Source organism: Gorilla gorilla, chromosome 8, assembly GCF_029281585.2.
Source record: "Gorilla gorilla gorilla isolate KB3781 chromosome 8, NHGRI_mGorGor1-v2.1_pri, whole genome shotgun sequence".
Lineage (NCBI taxonomy): Eukaryota > Metazoa > Chordata > Mammalia > Primates > Hominidae > Gorilla > Gorilla gorilla.
In genome coordinates, this window is record NC_073232.2 from 55,167,009 (window position 1) to 55,183,827 (window position 16,819).

Sequence of the window (16,819 nt, forward strand, 5' to 3'; positions counted from 1 at the left end):
TGAATAACCAGGAAAGAAAGAAAACTCGGAACAAAACAGGAAAATCCTGCTATGGACCTGGTTGAAGAGTTCAATGCATTGTCAAAAATGAATCTAGTGTATCAAAACCATACTGTCACAAATAGTGTTGCTTACAGTTAAGCTAGGTTTAAAAATTTCTATCTTAATTTACAAGTGATCATTAGATATGGAAAAAATCATTGTAGATATTTGAGGATGGGTTGGAAATTGCAACTCAATTCACAATCTCATTCTGCTTCACCTTATGCCCCACACCTATCTGAATTTCCAGTTGCTGTAAGAAGATGGACCAATGTCACTGTGATCATTTTTCAATATGAAGACTCAAAGAAGACTAGAAGCCTAATATATAGAGCATGTTTCTTCAGATGCTTTCATCACATTAAAAATACCAAGACATTTTATAAAACGTAATGACTTTTATACATACTTGTGTTAGTCTGTTTTCATGCTGCTGATAAAGACACACCTGAGACTGGGTACTTAATAAAGAAAAAGAGGTTTAATGGACTCACAGTTCCACATGGCTGGGGACACCTCACAATCATGGTGGAAGGAGAAAGGCACATCTTACATGGTGGCAAACAAGAGAGAGTAACAGAACTTGTGCAGGAAAACTCCCCTTTATAAAACCATAAGATCTCATGAGACTTATTCACTATCATAAAAAAAGTGCAAGGAAAACCTGCCCCCATGATTTGTTACCTCCCACCCATCCCTCCCACAACAGGTGGGAATTGTGGGAACTACTAGGATTCAAGATGAGATTTGGGTGGGGAGACAGCCAAACCATATCAATACAATTATACTCTGAGGCTTTAGTATTTGTAAATCTTTTCTATGGCCTAGAAGTTTAGGGCCCCAGGAACATCACTTGAGATAGTGGGCAAGCAGGAGAATGAAAAAGTACTGGTGGATGTGGTGGAACTAATTACAAGACCATCCTTAGCCTAAGGCAATGCCAGCTCTGTGGGAAGAAGAATGGCCACCTATTTCCTCTCACTCTCTTTGTACTGTTCCCTTCTCTGATGGCATTTGCACAAAGTAGTGCAAAGTAAATACCAAAACCCCACAGGGAAGTTTTCATGAAATGCACCTGATGGAGCCTAGTTACTTTTTTCTTTTTCAAATTGAAAGTAAATGCATAACTATTAAGGACAAGTTTGTTTGCCATTGAATATCATCTCAAATTTCACAGCTAACTTGACATTCTCTGGGAGATACTGGTGTAGTGCAAAGAAAGCTCTTCAGAGCAGTTGGTAGAATTGCTTCTGGTACCAGCTATGCTATGAACTGGCTAGGTCTCAGGGGAAACCCTTGCCAGGTGGAGGAAGAGGGCACAGCATCTCAGTGTTTCACTCAGCTCTAAAGATTCCTTTGTTTTCAGAAAAAACAGCTTGTTTGCCTGTGGATTTGTCTTTCACTTTTACAAGTATTTTAAACATCGATGAATGGTATCAAGGGAATGCTGTTAGTAAGATTTAGTAACTATTTTAGCTTGCCAACTAGCAGTGTAAATTACAGTAAGTGCATGACATCCTAACCTTAAAAATAAAATTAGCCTATTCATATAGGCATTTCTGCTGAACATCAATGGAAGGTTGTTGCTTCATTTTGTTTTACCTTTAATATGATATACCTTCATGTCAGTCAAACAATTGTGTTCAGTGTTAGTGTTTTCAAGTGAATTTTATGCAGAAGATAGCTTAAAAAAATTTGCTTCCTAATAACCCCAACCCTGTTATTTCTCCTATGGCAAGCTACTTTCTGTTTTAAAAATAGATCTGTTCTACGAGACTTCAGTTGGCCCTGGTTGGTGTCCTCTTATGCGAGTTATTTAATTTAAAAATAGAACAGTCTCAGATCTGTATCAACTAGTTTATGATGACTTCTATCGGGAGTGAACTCTAAGTAGGCAGTGAATTCTGTGGAGTTAAGTGTGGGAACATTATAATCCAGTCGTGTTTTCCTCTTTGGTGAACTGATAGAGCTTTGCATCCAGATTGATATTTTCCATGTATTCAGCTTATGTTTTTTCTGAGGTTAAATTTAACTTCCCCAAGAGCTGAGGGAATTTTATAATTTGGGTGGAAAAGAGATTACCGCCGCAAAGTAGTTAACATTTAACATTTTTGAAACAAGTAATCACCCCTAGACTGTTTTTAGGTCAATCAAATTACTCTTTTACACAGAGCAATTTTAATTTAAAATGCACTGGTACACCTTTGGGCATATTAAAACAATCATTATTTCTTTGAATGCGTATTTCTAGAGTAGAGGTGTAGAGAAACATCATTAAATAATAATAACTAATACCTTTTCTATTAAAGGTAAGTTGTTTTAATTTTTCAACCCTTAAATGAAATTTGCCCTATTTTATAAAGTGAAGATATGTTTTTACATTGTTAGAAATTAAATTACTATTGATTTTGTGATGATTTAAGGCCTTAACTCTAGCATAGGAGCTCTTTTGGCCTTAACACAGTTTCAGAGATGTAATTCTTTGTTTCTTTTAAAAAGTCTGGAACTTATCAAGTTACGGAAAATGGACATAAAACATGTTATATGCCACATAGTTTTATTATTAAATTATAACTTTAAATGGTACATTTTGCTATCTAAATAATTTGACATATTTTAAACATATTCTTCAAAATTGGGTTTTCTGTCAGACCTGATTAAACAATGTGACATCTTGAAATATTATTCAAAGTTACAAGTTCCTCATCAGGAAGAATAATTCCTTCTTAAAATGATCTTTTGTAGAATTTTGCCGTATAATCCAGTCTTTAAGCGTCCTTTTTTTTTTTCCATCCAACCAGCAGAGAGCACTTCAGCTTGTAATACGAACCTTACATATACAAATGAATACAGCAAAGATCATGCTTTGTCAAAGAAATGGGCAAACAACTACCCTTAGTCACAGGTTCATTCATTTCCTGCCAATTCATGTTTATTCGATCAATTTCCTAAATTTTACATTAATTTAAACACCCGTTTATAGTTTAAAAAGAATTTTATAAAGACATTTTCTTCAAACATATTCTTGTGCTATGCCCTTGGCCAGACATATCATGTTAATTGTATTTTGTATATTTTATAATCCCAATTAACTTGTAAATTTTTATGTAAATGAACTAAATTTAATCTCAATTTTTATACCCCCTCAGTTGTTTTTGTTTGCTTTTTGTTTTTAAAGAAAGAGGCCCATGTTCTTTGGATAGTCAGTAAATAGTTGTTGACAAAGGCTTCTTTTGGGAGGTAAATCCTACTGCTTGGAATCTACTATAGACAAATTACTTTAGGTGGATGTACTATCTCTGTTGCTTACATAGTGAAGAATGTCAAGATTTAGGTGGGAAAGTCAAAATTGAATCCACCTGCTTAGACTCTTCAGCTTATGAAGAATTTGTATAAAGCACCCACCTCATCCTCATCCCTCAAAAGACACACGACTAATAAACAAGGTTCACCCGATTGAAGTCAATGAGCTGTAGAAGCAGTAAAGGTACTGCCAGTTCCCCAGATTTCCCTATGTTTTGAAGATGAGCAAGGGTTGAATCACTGAAGAACTTGAAAGGTTTATTTTGCCGTCTTGAGATGTTCTACCTTTTATATTGCATGACAAGAGGAATGTTACTGAATAGTGGCAGAAAATGGAAACTGTGGTTAAACAGCAGTTCAGTGTCTGAGCAGAAATGTAGAACATGGTGATTAGATGCCCAACACCATTCAGAATTCTGGCCATCCCAGACTTACTGAGATGTGTATTATTATAATTGATGCGCACACCTCAAATAGAAATTAGCTCAAATAGCTGCCCTGTGGTTGGTAAAATCCACGTGGCTCTCTGAGCGTGTCACTTGAATCCCTATGCTTGGCCTGCTCAGCCCTGGGTAAAGCATCTAAGCATCCCTCTAACTCATGTCTTTCTCCGAGACTGGTGTTTCAGGTGTAGGAGAAGGAATCTTGGTTGAATATGGACACAAACCCCCTTTATATGCTAGGTAAAAAATGGGGGCGATTTCAGCCTAAACAGATCTGTTCTTTTGGTTTAATATTTTAGCATCATGTGCTCAACCATTGTTAAGTCCCCCACACATACCATTGAAAAATTAGCCCTCTGTAACTTGTTTTTTCCTGTATGGCTGTGTTTTACATTCATTTGAATCCCATTTCTCCTGAAAAAGTTAATATTCATTTGAATGCTATGTCTCCTGAATAACAATGTTAGTGTGTGTGGAACTGATATGATTTATTCCTGGCTCCCAGCCACTAGGAATGGACCTGAACCCTCTCTCCCCTTCTTTCTCCCTTTCCCACTTGTTACCCCACTCTCACTTTGTACCTCTGTCAGTTATCTGCTCAAAGTGCTCTGTTTTCATCTTAGTGGTTGTCTGTGGTTGCTCCTAGAACCTTATTCTTTCCTGAATCAGAATGTATCTGGCATGCTTCTAAAGATGCTTAAATGACAGCTCATAATAGTAATTTGGCTGTGTTTAAATGGATGGAAGGCATGGTGAGGGGGTTTCCACCCAGGTGTGAAATACCCCAGATAGTCAGAAAATATCCAGATTCCTGGGGCTCAGGATGGCGTGCAGTGGGAAGTGTGAGCACAGTGTGTGGCCAGGGCAGCTGGGGAGTGTGTAATGTGATCTGAGACCTGCACTGCCCTAAACACAGTCAAGAAGCACAGAATGTTTCTGCCACAGAGACAGCAGCTTTGCTCTTAGTATTTCCTGAATATTCTGGAGGGTTTCTTGTTGGTTGGTTGGTTGGTTGGTTGGTATATTCATGGAAGGAAACCAATGATTAAATATGAATCATGGCAAATTGGGTATGGGGCTTTCCATCATAAACCCTGCATTAGAAATCCTTAGGTGAAGATTGGCATCTTTTTTGCATGTCACATTAAAAAAAAAAAGTAATCATGGAGAAAATCTAGCCTGTGATGTGACTTCTCCAGTAGCGGTAGGTCTCTTTTATTGTTTGAATCATTGAATTTTTTTTTACAGACCAAGTAACCTGATCTTTTATCACTCTCCCGACTGCCTCCTGCGGTATGCCCTGATGCATTCAACACATGTGTTAGTATGGGAGGCTAGCAGCACGGAAAGCAATTTACATTCAGCTTCCCAGCCTGCTAGAAGCAGCAAATCAGCCCCTGGGAAGGCTTCGGAGACTTGTCAGCAGTCTGTAGCTTATTTCTGTGTGTGTGAGGGTGTGTGTGTGTGTCTCTCTCTCTCTCTCTCTCTCTCTCTCTCTCACCATTTCCAGGCTCAAATCACTGTGGAGGAACAAGCAACAAAGTCTTGTCAGGACCTTATCTCAGGGTAACGATTAGTTAAAAATGAAAGGCTAAAATATTGATTTTCTTTGGAAGAATAATTGACTGTTTGATGTAGAGAACACCCAGTTTCTTCCTGAGGAAAGCTGAACAGGGCTACATTAGCAGCCCGCGTCTCTCTGACAGCAGCAGGGGCTGGGTTTAAGCAGCGGCTGCTTTGCCTGGGGAGCACCCGTAAATGGACTTTGGTCTCAATGCTTTGACTCTTTGCCGTGGTTTTGGATGTTGGAATACCGGCGGTGATCTGTCTTTTATAAACTCACCTGATTTAAAGGAAAGATGAGTGAAGAACCAAGGGAGAAAAATGCAAAACCTGCTCATAGGAAAAGGAAAGGAAAAAAGGTAAGAAATGAATAAGCAACATGTTCTCTTCATTGTTCTCTGGCTCTGGGGAGGAAGTGATCTTTAGGCTGAATTTTTAAGAGATTGGCTTTAGATTTTTAAGAAGCTGCTAGAATCTGAATGCTTTTGTTTTTCCAGTCTATTAATGGGTGTGTTCTGTCTTGGAGGAAAATCATCACAACTCGGATACGTTGCTAAAATATTTAAACAGTTAAATACAGTCATTTAGATTTCACTGAAGTGGTGTGTTTTTCATAGTGATATTCAGGATTATTAAGTAAACACATGTCCTAATTATGTGGGTGGGTGTGTTTTTTTCTCCTTTAAATTTCACAGAATGCTCGTTAATCAACAGGGTATAATTACTAATGAATATTATTATGGTATAGATGTTTAGCTTTAACATATATTTTAGGGAAACTTAGAGAAACCTGTAGTTATACTTTAAAATTACAGCATGGAGGTGAACTCCATTTTAATTATTGATCATTTTGTGGCTGACAGATCTCAGGTTTGCATTCAATCCTGCAGTCATACAGCCATATGCCCAGTTCGTCTATTATAATCCAAAAAATTAATTTTGTTTTCCATGTAAATTGAGGAATCATCAATATATTAATAGATGATTATGGTAAACCTGTAGATTCATTTTGGTTTTCTTGAATGTGTATATCTTCAAAGGTGCTTCTAACTTTTTAATTCATTTTGAAATGGGGAAAAAAGATAATTCCCTAGATCTGTCATTTGGTTTTGATTGATTGTGGTTTATAAATTGTCTTGGTTTTAGGGTGTGCCACCAATGGAAAAGACAGTTGTGCATCTGTAACAAAGAAAAACAAATATCTAAAATAGGATTATAGCTCATAGATATATAAGGAGAATGTGTGCTGTTTTTTAAAATCTATAGTCAAAATCTTCAGATATAATATTTTAATTACTAGGACTCATATATAATTTTACCTCTTTAAAATGCTTCCTTGGCCCAATGTAATGTATGCTCAGACAGTGGACACATACAGAATGGTGGCTATAGTAGAGAAGATAAAGATTTCAGCTACTCGTGGAATATATCAGGCATTTAAAAAAAGTTCATAATCTGTTTATTATTAATTAAAAGGTTAATTTGAATATGATGTTCTTAAGGGACCTACTACCAGCAGACTGTTCTGAGGTCATGTCTATGTACATGCCAACATTCTAGGGCAGTGGTTCAATGTCTTCCAGATAGTGAATCTGTGCAGACTGGTTTTAAGTCAGCCTTGACTTCTTGTACATTGCCTTGGCAGGGGTTGATGATGTTGCAAAGGTGTTAGTCTGATTTCCCAAGGGAGCAGGTCTCAGCTGCACAGCACAAATGATTTGTTTAATGCCTAGCATAGTGACACTGGTCTCAAAAAAAAAAAAAAAAACCTGTCAGGTTTGCTCATGTTTATGAGATATGGCTTTAAGTGTCTTGACAGGCTCCACCATGATTCTGAACATAGAGTGTCATAGAGAGCCGAGACAGACACATGAACCACGACAGTGCAATCCATATTAGAGTGAGCAGTGGCTGGATTCGTTGTAAATCATCGAGCTTTTATGTGGAATCCTTTAACACGGGCTTTTTTTCCCCCCTCTCTCTACCTTGAAATTTTCCCAGCTGTGTTCCATGTCTCCTCATATGAAGTTATCCTGCTCAGAGCACAATATAAAGTCAATTGCTTTGAGCCCTTCTTCCTTCATTCCACACTCTCCCAACTGCTACTAGGGCACTCTTAATGAAAGCTTTGATCATCACCCTCTGCCTAGTACCTTCTAAACTCCTTACTGCCTGCTCAGTGAGTACCAAATTCCTGACCATAGGGCCTGAAGCTCTCCAGTCTAACCTGTACCCACATTTCTGTTTTTTTTCCCCCTCATTATACTTCATTCACATCTGACTCTATCCAGACCAGGGTTTTTACCAGTCCCTGAATTAAATCATTCTTCTGATGCTTGATCTTTGTCCATTGAGAATGCATTTCTGTGCCAGCCCACTGGGTGACATCCTACCCATCCTTGAAGGTCAAACCCATATCTTGCCCTCTTCTTGAAATCTCTTGATTCTCCCTAGTTGGAAGTTAGTCTTCTGGATGAACACAGCACCTTATACTGTCTGGACACTTAACACATTCTGCTTCTTTTTCAAGCTATCAGATACCTACTTTATTCTCTTGACCACATTGAACCTCCTGATATTTTCCTCCAAAAGCACTCAGCATGCTGCCTTGTATGCAGTTGACACTAAATAAATGTCCCATTGAATTATCTCTACCAGTTTACTGATCAGAGTTTACTAAGAATTTTCAGTGTTAGAGAAGATACATATCAAAAAGTAGATATCTTTCAAAGGAGTAGGCCTTTTCTCCCCATATTTTCTGGAAAAAGGATACAAATATTTTGTTGCTGAAAAATATGTATACATATATATATACCTTTTTATTCTGAAGCAAATATTCCAGAAGTTTTCTGGGTGCTCCAGATGACCTATACTGAAGCAGGGGAGGGTGTGGTCAAATAAAAGCATTTCAGGTGGGAAATATATGCAACCTGCCAAACTCTGTGGCAACAAGCTCCCCAAGCATTCAAAATATTTCCTAGTGACATATGGAATTATTTTAAAACAAAATTTAGTGTGACATCATTTTCCGTAAAAGAATCTATCTTAAAATGGCCTTTAAAATTATGTGTTGGTGTTGAGTGTTTTCAGAAAAACAGATCACATGCTTAGGGCATTTTGGTATAAAGTCTCTCTTGAGACATTTAATATGGAGTCATCAAGGTAAATGTGATGGAATCATATTATTCCTCTGTTAGCACATAGTATTTTTGTATTTTGATCAGGAATATAATGATTCAAGTTGGTGTTAGGAAATGTTTTTTCTAATAATTTCTGTGTTTTGTTCTGGAATGTGCAGAGGGTATCTGTGTGTATCCATATTCCACAGCTGTTTATGTCAACTTATGCTAGTTATCAAAGAAGGATTCGCTTGAAGAGACCTGGGTGCTCTTGTAATCTTGCTTCTAACTTGATATCTTGTCTTGAATAGATGAATCAAACTCTCTTTTTCTATAAAATGGGGATCATGTACCTGAGGCAGCTACTGGGGATACTAGGAAAGTAAAATAAAAATAATCAATAAGACCGTATTTTTGAAAGTTTTTAAAATGATAACACCTAACCTCGAAGTGGTCATCATGGTGGAATCTCAAGCTTGATGTAGAGTAACTGATCCTATAGAAGAGATGACCCAGGATAACATATTGCCCCCTCTGATATTATACTGCAGAAGTGCTTATTTTGACCAGCTGCCAAGGATAAAATGTAGGAAGTGACACTTAAAGATTTTTTTTCTTTAGCATCTGTATTAGCTTGGACTGACATTAAAAAAAATACAATAGACTAGGTGGCTTAAACAACACAAATTTATTTTCTCACCGTTCTGGAGAATGAAAGGCTGAGATTAGGGTGTCAGCATGGTTGGTCCTAGTGGGGACACTCTTCCCAGCTTGCTGATGACCATCTTCTTGCTATGTGCTCACATGGCCTTTCCTCAGTGTGTATCTGTGGAAGGAGAGGCATCTTTTGCTCTTCTTTTATGACCACCAATCCTATCATATTAGAACCTCATCCTTATTACCTTATTTAACCTTAACTATCTCCTAAAATCCCTATCTACACATACAGTCACATTGGGGGTTGGAATTTTAACATATAAATTTGAGGGGTTGAGGGGAGACACAATTTTGTCCATAGCAGCATCCAAAGAAGGGTATACTATCCAGGTTCACAACTTAGGTATGCTTAATAAATCATGTGATACTGACTGAAATTCTATTAATTCAATTCACTTAGCAGATGCTACATAGGGGAGAGCCTTCAATTACTGGCTAGAGCCAGCTACAGGCATACCTCACAGATATGGTAGGCTTGGTTCCAGACCACTGCAGTAAAGTGGATATCACAACTAAGCAAGTCATGCACATTTTTTGGTTTCCCAGTGCATATAAAAGTTATATTTGCACTATGCTGTAGTCTGTTAAGTATAGTCTATTAAGTATGTGTTTTTTATGTCTAAAAAGGCAATGTACATACTTGAACTTTCTGCGAGTCTTAATCTTTTTGCTTGTGGAAGTTCTTTTTTTGATGTCAATGGCTGTTGATGGATGGTGGTTGCCAAAGGTTGGGGTGGCTGTGGCAATTCCTTAAAATAAGACAACAGTGAAGTTTGCCACATTGACAAACTCTTCGTTTCGTGAAAGATCTCTCTGTAACATGCAATGCTGTTTGATAACATTACTCACAGTAGAACTTCTTTAAAATTGAAGTCAATCTCAACATCACCACTGCTTTATCAACTAAGTTTATGTAATACTCTAAATATTTTGTTGTCATTTCAACAATGTTCATAGTGTCTTCACCCAAGAGTAGATTCCATCTCAAGGAACCACTTTCTTTGATCATCTGTAAGAAGTAACTCCTCATCCATTCAAGTTTTATCATGAGTCATGTCATGTCTTCAGGTTTCTAGTTCTCTTGCAATTCAGTCATGTCTTCAGGTTTCTAGTTCTCTTGCTATTTCCACCACATCTGCCATTATTAATACTTCCTCCATTGAAGTCTTGAGCCCCCAAAGTTGTCTATGAGGATTGGAGTCAACCTCTTGCAAACTCCTGTTAATGTTGATATTTTGACCTCCTCCCAAGAATCACACATGTGCTTAATGGGATCTAGAATAGTGAATCCTTTCCAAAAGATATTCAATTTACTTTGCTCAGACCCATCAGACAAACAACTACTTATGGCAGCTATAGCCTTAGAAAATGCATTTCTTAAATAATAAGACACAAAAGTTGAAATTACTCCTTGATGATGGGCTGCAGAATCAATGTTGTGTTAGCAGGCCTGAAAACAACATTAGTCTGCTTGTATATCTCCATCAGAGATCTTGGGTGATCAGGTGCATTGTCAATGAGCAGTAATATTTTAAAAAGAATTTTTTTTTTCTGGCCAGCAGGTCTCAACAGTAGGCTTAAAATATTCAGCAAACCATGCTATAGACAGATGTACTGTCATCCAGGCTTTGTTGTTCCATATATATATCACAAGCAGAGTAGATTTAGCATAATTCTTAAGGACTCTAGGATTTTTAGAATAGTAAGTGAGCATTGGCTTCAACTTAATGTCACTAGCTACATTAGCACCTAACAAGAAACTCAGCCTGTCCTTTGAAGCTAGGCATTGACTTCTCTGTAGTTGTGACAGTCCTAGGTAGGATCTTCTCCCACTACAGTATAGGGCTGTCTTGTCTACACTGAAAAATCTGTGGTTTAGTGTAACCACCTTCATCAGTTTTCTTTGCTAGATCTTCTGGATAACTTGCTATAACTTCTAAATCAGCACTTGCTGCTTCACTTTGCACTTTTATGTTATGAAGACAGCTTCTTTCCTTAAACCTCTTGAATCAACCTCTACTAGCTTCAAACTTTTCTTTTGCATTTTCCTCAACTTTCTTGTCTTCACAGAATTGCAGAGTCGGGGCCATGCTCTGCAAATGCTGTAGCTGGTTTTTGTTTTGTTTTGTTTTTAAGAGACAGGGTCTCACTCTTTGTTCCCCAAGGTAGAGCACATTGGCATGATCATAGCTCACCACAGCCTCAAACTCCTGGGTTCCAGCAATCCTCCACTTCAGTCTTCCAAGTAGCTGGGATCACAAGTGTGCTCCACCACAACTGGCTAACATTTTTATTTTTGTGTGTGGAGATGAGGTCTCACAATGTTGCCCACACTGGTCTCTAATTACTGGCCTTGAGCAATCCTCCAATCTTGGCCTTCCAAAGTGCTGGAATTACAGGTGTGAGCTCCACCATGCCTGGCTAGTGGCTGGTTTGATCTATCCACAGCACTCAGCCCTTCTCCCTATCAGCAATAAGGCTATTTTGCTTTCTTATCATTCATGTGTTCACTAGAGTAGCACATTAATTTCCTTCAAAAACTTGCTTTTTGCATTCATAATTTGGCTCACTAGTGAAAGAGCCCTAGTTTTTGGTCTGTCTCAGCTTTTAGCATGCCTTCCTCGCTAAGCTTAATCATTTGTAGCTTTTGCTTTAAAGTGGAAGATGTGTGGCCCTTCCTTCCCTTGAACATTTAAAGGCCATTGTAGGGTTATTACTTGGCCTAATTTCAATATTATTGTATCTCAGGGAATAGGGAGGCCCAGGTAGATGGAGAGAGAAGAACATGTCAGTGGAGCAGTAAGAACACACATACAACATTTACTAATTAAGGTTTCCATCTTATATGGATGTGGTTTGTGGCTACCCAAAACAGTTACAATATTAATAGTAACTTCAAACATCACTGATCCTAGATCACCAAATAGATATAATAATAAAGAAAAAAATTGAAATATTTTGAGAATTACCAAAATGTGACCCAGAGACACAAAGTGAGCACATGGTGTTGGAAAAATGGCACTGATAGACTTGCTCATTGCAGGATTGCCATAAACCTTTAAGTTGTAAAAAATGCAATATCTGCAAAGCACAATAAAATAAAGCGTGCTGGTATGTTAAACCAATCTGTGTACAAAGTGTTAAGGGAACCAAATAAAGCTGAATTCAGGCTTTATTGGTGGCAGAAAGGAGGGAGTGGTAACTTCCATTTGGAGGATGAAGTCATGAAAGGATAGTCGAAGGCATGCTTGCATTGAGATTAAGATATGTGTTTCCCAGATGACAGAGGATAAGAGTGTTCCAGTTAGAGAGTGTGAGATGAGAGAGAAAATGATTCAGAGCTGCCTGGTGTAAGCTTGTGAATCTAAGCATTGGTTTGTATATTTGGACTATAGAGTGCAGGGGTGAGTTACGGCAAGATATAATAAAGAAGAAAACAAAGACCATCCCAAGGAATTTTAGTTAACAACATCATTTTCGACCTGGGGTTTCCCAAAAGGACTTGAGCAGGGAAGTATTAAGGTCAGACATAGTTTATAGCAGGGGTCCCCAACCCCTGTGACGTGGACTGATATCAGTCTGTGCCCTCTTGGGAACCGGGCCGCACAGTGGCAGGCAAGTGAACATTACGGTCTCAGCTTCACCTCCTGTCAGATAAGAGACAGCATTGATTCTCAGAGGAGTGTGAACCCTATTGTGAACTGCACATGCAAGAGATCTGTGTTGTGCACTCCTTATGAGAATCTAATGCCTGATGATCTGAGGCAAAACAGTTTCATCCTGAAACCATCTCCACCATCTGTGGAAAAATTGTGTTCTACGAAACTGGTCTCTGATGCCATTGGAGACCACTACTTCACAGGAAAACATCCCAACTATTTGGTAGAAAGGCCAGGTCTTTACTTTTGTACCATCATTTATCTCGTAGGACTATATGTTCCATTGGACCATGGCCCAGAATATATACTTTCATTGTCAATGATTACTGAAGACTTGGTCCCTTGAGTGCTTCATTTAGTGATTATTTTTTAAGGAGCAAATTGGAGAAAAATATTTATATGTTTAGGATTCTACTAGGTAAGGAATTCCACTGCAGTGAGTTTGCTTATTTTTTAGAGAATGTCAGAAAAAGGATTTTCACTATTTCAGTTCAGCTGCCTTTTCCATCTTAAGAATAAAAACTAACTTACTTTATTTAAACTAGTTTTTATGGTTTGTGTTTCTTCTAAGGGTAGACTTCATAACTGTATCTCATTCTTTCTTTTTCTTTCTACCAGGCCACCATAGCTTTGCCTTATGTGTGAGAGCTGTACTTGTTTCCTCTCTGATGAATCTCAAATTATCCAAACATACATTTATTTTTTAAGGGCGAGTCAAAGGAATGTCCATTTCTAATTTTCATTCCCTGTTCTTAATGCTGCTGGAATTATATTGTATTCTTATCTGGTCCTGGAGTCTTTGATTAGGGTGTCTTGAACACACCATGCCCTCTTACTAAGTTGGTGGTGTGCTGGCAGACCTTGAGCACACGGCAGTTTCATTGACCTATAATTTTCATTCTCGTGTTTGGACATTGCTTAATTTGATTGCTACTGCTCTACAGGCAAATAACCTTTTGAAGTCTTTTGTTGTTGAGCAGGTGATTTGAGTAATGGTGTACTGAGCATGGTCACGTGTTCAGTGCATTGTTTCTTCTAATGATACTCCATATCAAGAGGCATTTTAATCCTTTTCCATTTTACTTTAAACGTCATTGTTGAATTTTCTTCTTAGTCTTACATAGCTATAAATTTTTTTAAAAATGTTTTCTACTGGGCTGTTAATTTTATTTTTATAAATGCTATCCATTTTATAGTCAGTAGGCATTCAAAATGATTCAATGTCTTGTGCATACACATCCATGAAACTGAAATTTTGACTCCTCCAGTAATTAATTTGAAATGATTTTTTTTGAACTTAGCATTGGAATTTGCTTATTTTAGTACAAAGATTTTTATGTTGTCTTTGCACAAGGTGATTGTGCACTTAGAACTTTCTTTTTGTAAGGAGAGATTGGATGAACCTGGGATATTACTTCTTGATATCAGAATTTCATAAAATGTTAGACCTGTAGTATAATATCACCTTTTAAAAATCAAACTTAGTGAGATAGGTTTACTGGAGATTTTCTTCAAGCTTTTTATTATAAAAAGGATGGAAAAAACATGATATAAATTTATTTTATATATAGTAGCCTTGGGGCATAGACTCTGAGCATGGCTTCAGACTGAGGCACTGAAAATCTCTTCTTCATAATTTCAAAATCCAAAATGAAAAACTGAAATTTTTTCCTTAACTTCTTTGGCGGCAAAATCTGACCTGACCTGAGCACATTTGGTAGCAAAACCTGATCTGACCTACATGAAGCTATTTATAGTCTTTATTCATCCTACTTAGTGTGAGTATTCGTATGTTTTGCTGAAAAATTAAAAATTCTTTGCTTATGGGATGCTGCCCCAAGACACTGCTGGGGATGTTCATAATATTTATACATACCTTTCTAAGATGAAAAAGTTCTGAATTCCAAAGCTTGGCTGGCTGCAAGGATTTCAGATCATGGGTTGTGAGTCTGTATTGAGTTCTGAGCTGGGACTGGGAGCCAGTAAGGTTAGCTTGGGGTGAGAGGAAAGGGGCTTGTTTTTGTCCTTAATAAATTCCAGATAAAGTGGTGCTCTGTAATGCCAAGCACTATAGCAAAGGTCTGTAGTGCAGTTTTCAGTTTGATAGGAAAAATATTTCTAGAAGCACTCTAACAGAAAACTGCTTGCTTAATCATAAATCTGAACATTTGGACCAGGTGGTTTTCAAGATGATATTTATAAAGCTTGGTTTTTTAAAAACCCAGTGAATTTAATGAATTGTGATTTATCAATAATAAAAGGAAAAAAAAGAGTCCTGATTACTATTCTTGAAATTCTTAATTTTTTGTTGTTCATAATCATTTGATGAGGTTATAATAAATAACTCTGGTATATATTTTCTGAAAGAAAGGATATAGACTTGGGGGGGGATATAGACTTTGTTGTTTGAGTCATTGTACCTGCTTGCCAAGAAAATAATGTTAATCATATGAATAATTAATATTGCACGATTAGCACATACAATGGTGTTCTTTGTCATCTGTCTCAAATAAAAATTACCATCTATGGATATGACTTTTATGCACTTTAATTTTTTTTAAGTTTTTAATGCATTTTTTTTCTGTCTGTTAGATGATGTAATCTATCCCATGGCTATGTTAATAGCTAAAAATCTAGAAATTTCTTTCAACCTCTATTGATTTTACAACCTTTGTCTCTGAAATCCTCTGTCATTACCAGGGAAGTAACAGAAACAAAGCGTATTTAAACCATGGTGAAACGCTGTCTCTACTAAAAATACAAAAAATAAGCCGGGCATGGTGGTGTGAGCCTGTAGTCCCAGCTACTCTGGAGGCTGAGGCAGGAGAATCGCTGGAACCTGGAAGGCAGAGGTTGCAGTGAGCCAAGATCACGCCACTGCACTCCAGCCTGGGAGGCAGAGCGAGACTCCATCCCCCTACCCCACGGACGCCCCCCCTCAAAAAAAATGCTCCCTTAAGACATATTGTTAACATTTTTAGAGATGCCATTAATATACTAGCTTTAACCGCACCCATAAGAAAAACAAAACTTTAATCAATTATGAAGTTTTAATGCATAAGAAGAGTTTTGATAGTGAAATTTGGAACATTAAGCAATTTGCTGAATGCGGGCTGTCTTTGTAGACAGCCTTAAAACTTTCATCTTTCACTTCTAACTCACTAGTCTTTTAACTTATATATTCCATGAGATATGTTTGTTGGGCATTTCTACCAAGTGAGTGTTTTAAAATAAGCGTAATGATGCAAAACTATTTAATAGGTCTGTTTTATCATTTTGATTCTGCCTCAATGCCATACCATTGATTCCTTCCTTTATTTTAAGCATTTACTATTCTAGGTGCAAGGAATACGTGAGTGAACATGGCAGACAATAAACATACACAGTGCATAACTAATGCTAACTATCACTAGTTATCACTAGTTAAAATTACACAAGAGGCTGCTACAGTGGAGAGAGGCTAGGGCTCAGACACAACTCATGATCAGGGTAACCAGGGAAGGTCTGGCTGATATGACTCTTGAGTGGTGAGTGTGCTCAGTCACCACAGGGACTTGGGTCCACTCTGGAGAGAAGACACTGCAGGAGAAAGGAACAGCTTGGGAAAGGCCTTGTGGTGCTCAGGCTCTGAGGAAGAAACATCATTTGACCTCATCATGGACTCTCCCAGTTGGCATGAACTTTAAAGATTTCTTCACACAGTCCTCAAATGTTTATTTTTTCTTCCCAGAATCCAACCAATGTTTTGTGAATTTTAAATGTCACGAAAAATATTTTAGGGAGTTAGCTGGGGTTACATGATACCTGAACAATACAGCATCCTGTGAACTTTTGCTGAATGAATGAATGATGAACTTTTATTTTACTTTCCACTTTCCTTGTTAGCCACTGTGCCTTGTGTACGTGAGGAATTTTAAAACTTCTTGCAGGAAACCATATCTCTCAAGCCTCCATTTAACAATTACTTTCCCCC

The 16,819-nt window shown here is 37.6% G+C and overlaps 1 protein-coding gene across 4 annotated transcripts in view; it reads left to right on the forward strand.

Moving 5' to 3' along the window:
- The window catches only part of ANK3 (ankyrin 3), a 704,894-nt gene that overhangs the window by 155,734 nt on the left and 532,341 nt on the right, over positions 1 to 16,819 (forward strand). The window contains exon 1 of one of the 4 annotated variants that reach the window (XM_055354156.2): positions 5,156 to 5,710. The exons of the other annotated variants lie outside the window; for them this stretch is intronic. Coding sequence (XP_055210131.2) covers positions 5,648 to 5,710 — 63 coding nt within the window. The 5' untranslated portion in view covers positions 5,156 to 5,647. Of the gene's footprint in view, positions 1 to 5,155; positions 5,711 to 16,819 lie in introns of those variants that run through there. 4 annotated transcript variants of the gene reach the window in all.